At 57.9% G+C, this 2,605-nt stretch overlaps 1 protein-coding gene across 1 annotated transcript in view; it reads left to right on the top strand.

Moving 5' to 3' along the window:
• The window catches only part of ADGRA1 (adhesion G protein-coupled receptor A1), a 54,306-nt gene that overhangs the window by 13,310 nt on the left and 38,391 nt on the right, over positions 1–2,605 (top strand). The window contains exons 2-3 of the mRNA XM_011372606.1: positions 1,254–1,366; positions 1,457–1,508. Coding sequence (XP_011370908.1) covers positions 1,254–1,366; positions 1,457–1,508 — 165 coding nt within the window. The remainder of the gene's footprint in view (positions 1–1,253; positions 1,367–1,456; positions 1,509–2,605) is intronic.

Below are 2,605 nucleotides of genomic sequence, written 5' to 3' on the forward strand. Positions count from 1 at the left end.
GGACTGAGGGAGACGCACCCGAGAAGCTCAGGCGGGCGGGGCTGCTGCCATCCGCTCCCAGCTCCTTTCCGGCGCGTCTCCGGAATCTTCAGGCCGCAGCGTCGGGCTTGCAGAGCGGGCTGCTTGTTTCTCGCACTGCGACTAACGGTTCTGCCCCAGGACAAGGTCTCCGACTCCTGTGACCTGTGTCAGGTTAAAAAGGTGAGCGTGGTCCCCCGAGGGACCACGGGACAAACCTCTGCAGGGAGGGGCTCCTTTCTGGAAGTGAATCATCGCAGGTGGCACGGTGAGCGGGCGGACTGCGAGGTCTCGGCCTGGTGTCCCCCCTGCGGTCTTCACCACGTAAATGCTGCCGCTCTGACGCCGCCGTGACTCGTCCCAGGGACTAAGTCGTTCAGCCCCCACCGGAAACGCCCCGCTCTGGGCAGTGGGTACAGTGAAACCATGATCGAAAAGGCGTCTTAACACCATGCACATCCTCCGTCAGCCAGCGGTGGGTGGTGCGCGTGCAGCAGAGACGAGCAGTGAATCTGTTCCGTTCACACAGGGTCAGTGACTGTGATGAACAAGCACCCTGGCGTGCATGCAGCCATCCCAGTGGCCAGGCGTCTGTGTCCGCTCTGGTGGAGCAGGGTCTTTGCTCCGGGAGGAGCGCTGCATGCATGCGGGGTGCTGAGAACTCACTGCAACAGGCGCAAGACCGGAGGCCTCCACATCGCAGCTGCGGCCACGAGCAGAGGGTCAGGCCTCAGCTTTCGCTCTGCGGGGAGGAGAGGAAGGCAGCCACCATCCACACAAGTTCTTCGGAGCAAGCAGATTAAGAGACTTTAAAATCCAGCTAGCACCGCCTGCAAAGCCCAGAGGTTCCCACGACAACCTGGGGTCCTGGCTAGTGTCCCATTACTGCAGTCTGGTTGGAGGGAACGTTCTAAAATGGCCGGTTTGAGAGGTTCCGAGAGCAAAGGCTCCTGTGCGTGACTGGGCGACGGGGCATCACGCAGAAGCCGCATCCCAGGAGGAGCCCTGGTCAGGTGGAGCCACACGTTCCAGCCACTTTCTGCTGACAAGACACTCATGCTGCTGGCTTCTGTGATTATCTAATCAGTGAGGGGTCGAGAGGGCCGGGCTGCTGATCTCACCGGATTCTTTGCAATCAAGGCGCTTGTGAAATAATGGGAAAGAAACTAAAAATAGACAAAGACACTGGTGCTGGGCTAGCCGCACCCCTCCTTCGCGCCACCTGGTGCTGGCAGGAGCTCATGGACCCATCCTTTGTGGCCTCTTCTGAGGCTCGGAGAAGCCTGGAGAAGGCTCGGAGAGGCTCGGAGAAGTTGGGCTCCTCAGAGGAGCCCAACTCTGGTCACAGGTGGGCCACTGTCTCCCACGCGGTGCTTCCCCCCGTCACATTTGTTCCTAAGACCAGCTGAAGGTGAACATCATGGTCTTTTTCTTCCAGAGACTTTACAAAATGGAAGCAGGTGTCTGGGGCCCTTCGAAAGAAGAGTTCAGTGAGTCTGGAAGGTTCTGGAGCCTGTGTGCTGAGCAGGGTGTGCCTCTCAGGGTCTTGGTGCTAAAACTCCAGCTGTGGATGTCAGCTTAGAACAAAAACGGACCCTTCGATTCCCGCAGAACAAGCTTCGAAGCATCATCAGTAAATCCAGAAACTGAGTTGTCACTCAGTGACCTTGAGTTTCTGGCAGCTAAAAATACCTGAACCACACACTTGACAGATGATCTCGGCTGAACGACCGATTAGCTGCGTTAGCTCTGAGCACGGGGTGGGTTTTCTTTCCTGCCAGTCCCCACCGGCATCTAATCAAATAATGAGGCTTCATCCGATTAGCTTCCCCAAGTCATCGGGCAACACTTTATTTGGAGAGAACCTGCTGAGTTTTGTGCGGTTCAGAGGAATTTCACAGAAGCCTGTCACCTCCAGGGCCACAAGGAGATTTCAAGACCAGTGTTGCAGTCTCGCTTCTCCCCTAAGCCAGATGGGTCGGTCTGGCTGTAACTTCTCGACCCCCGCCCCGTGGTCTCCTCGATCGGGCACTGTTCTGAAGGGCGTCTCACCTCATGGGTCCCCAAGGGGCTGGGAGCTAGGAGCCCCTCCCAAAACAGCCCCCAGGCAGCTGGTCCGGACTCCATCAGATGCCAGGCTCACTTCCACTGCTGGATTCCATCGGGGAGTTTAATCTCTGCCCACAGGAGCCTTCAGGGGCCCCTGAAACATTTCCCTGCCAGAGGAGACCACAGGAAGAGGGTTGCCGACCGACACGTTTGCCTCGAGTAACCTGGCTTGTTATGCAGGCGACATAAAGCCAGAAACTTAGTTTCCTTGGAAAAATTAAACATCTCCCAGGCAGAGCTTTCAGGGGGCTGTTGGGCAGTCTCTGGACTCGGCCTCATGGAGAGGGGGTGGGGCTTCAGGAATCACATCCCAGCATTCCTGGTCCCGGCGGAAGCCCTTGACCCCAGCAGTGAGACCCAGAGGCAGGTCTCATCCGATGACCCCTTGGGTCACAGATGCCCTCACACTGTGGTCCCTCACAGTCTAGGACAGGCCAGCAGAGGCGTGGGTGCCCGTCTCCCCAAGAGCAAGGCTGTT

Source organism: Pteropus vampyrus, unplaced genomic scaffold, assembly GCF_000151845.1.
Source record: "Pteropus vampyrus isolate Shadow unplaced genomic scaffold, Pvam_2.0 Scaffold211, whole genome shotgun sequence".
NCBI lineage: Eukaryota > Metazoa > Chordata > Mammalia > Chiroptera > Pteropodidae > Pteropus > Pteropus vampyrus.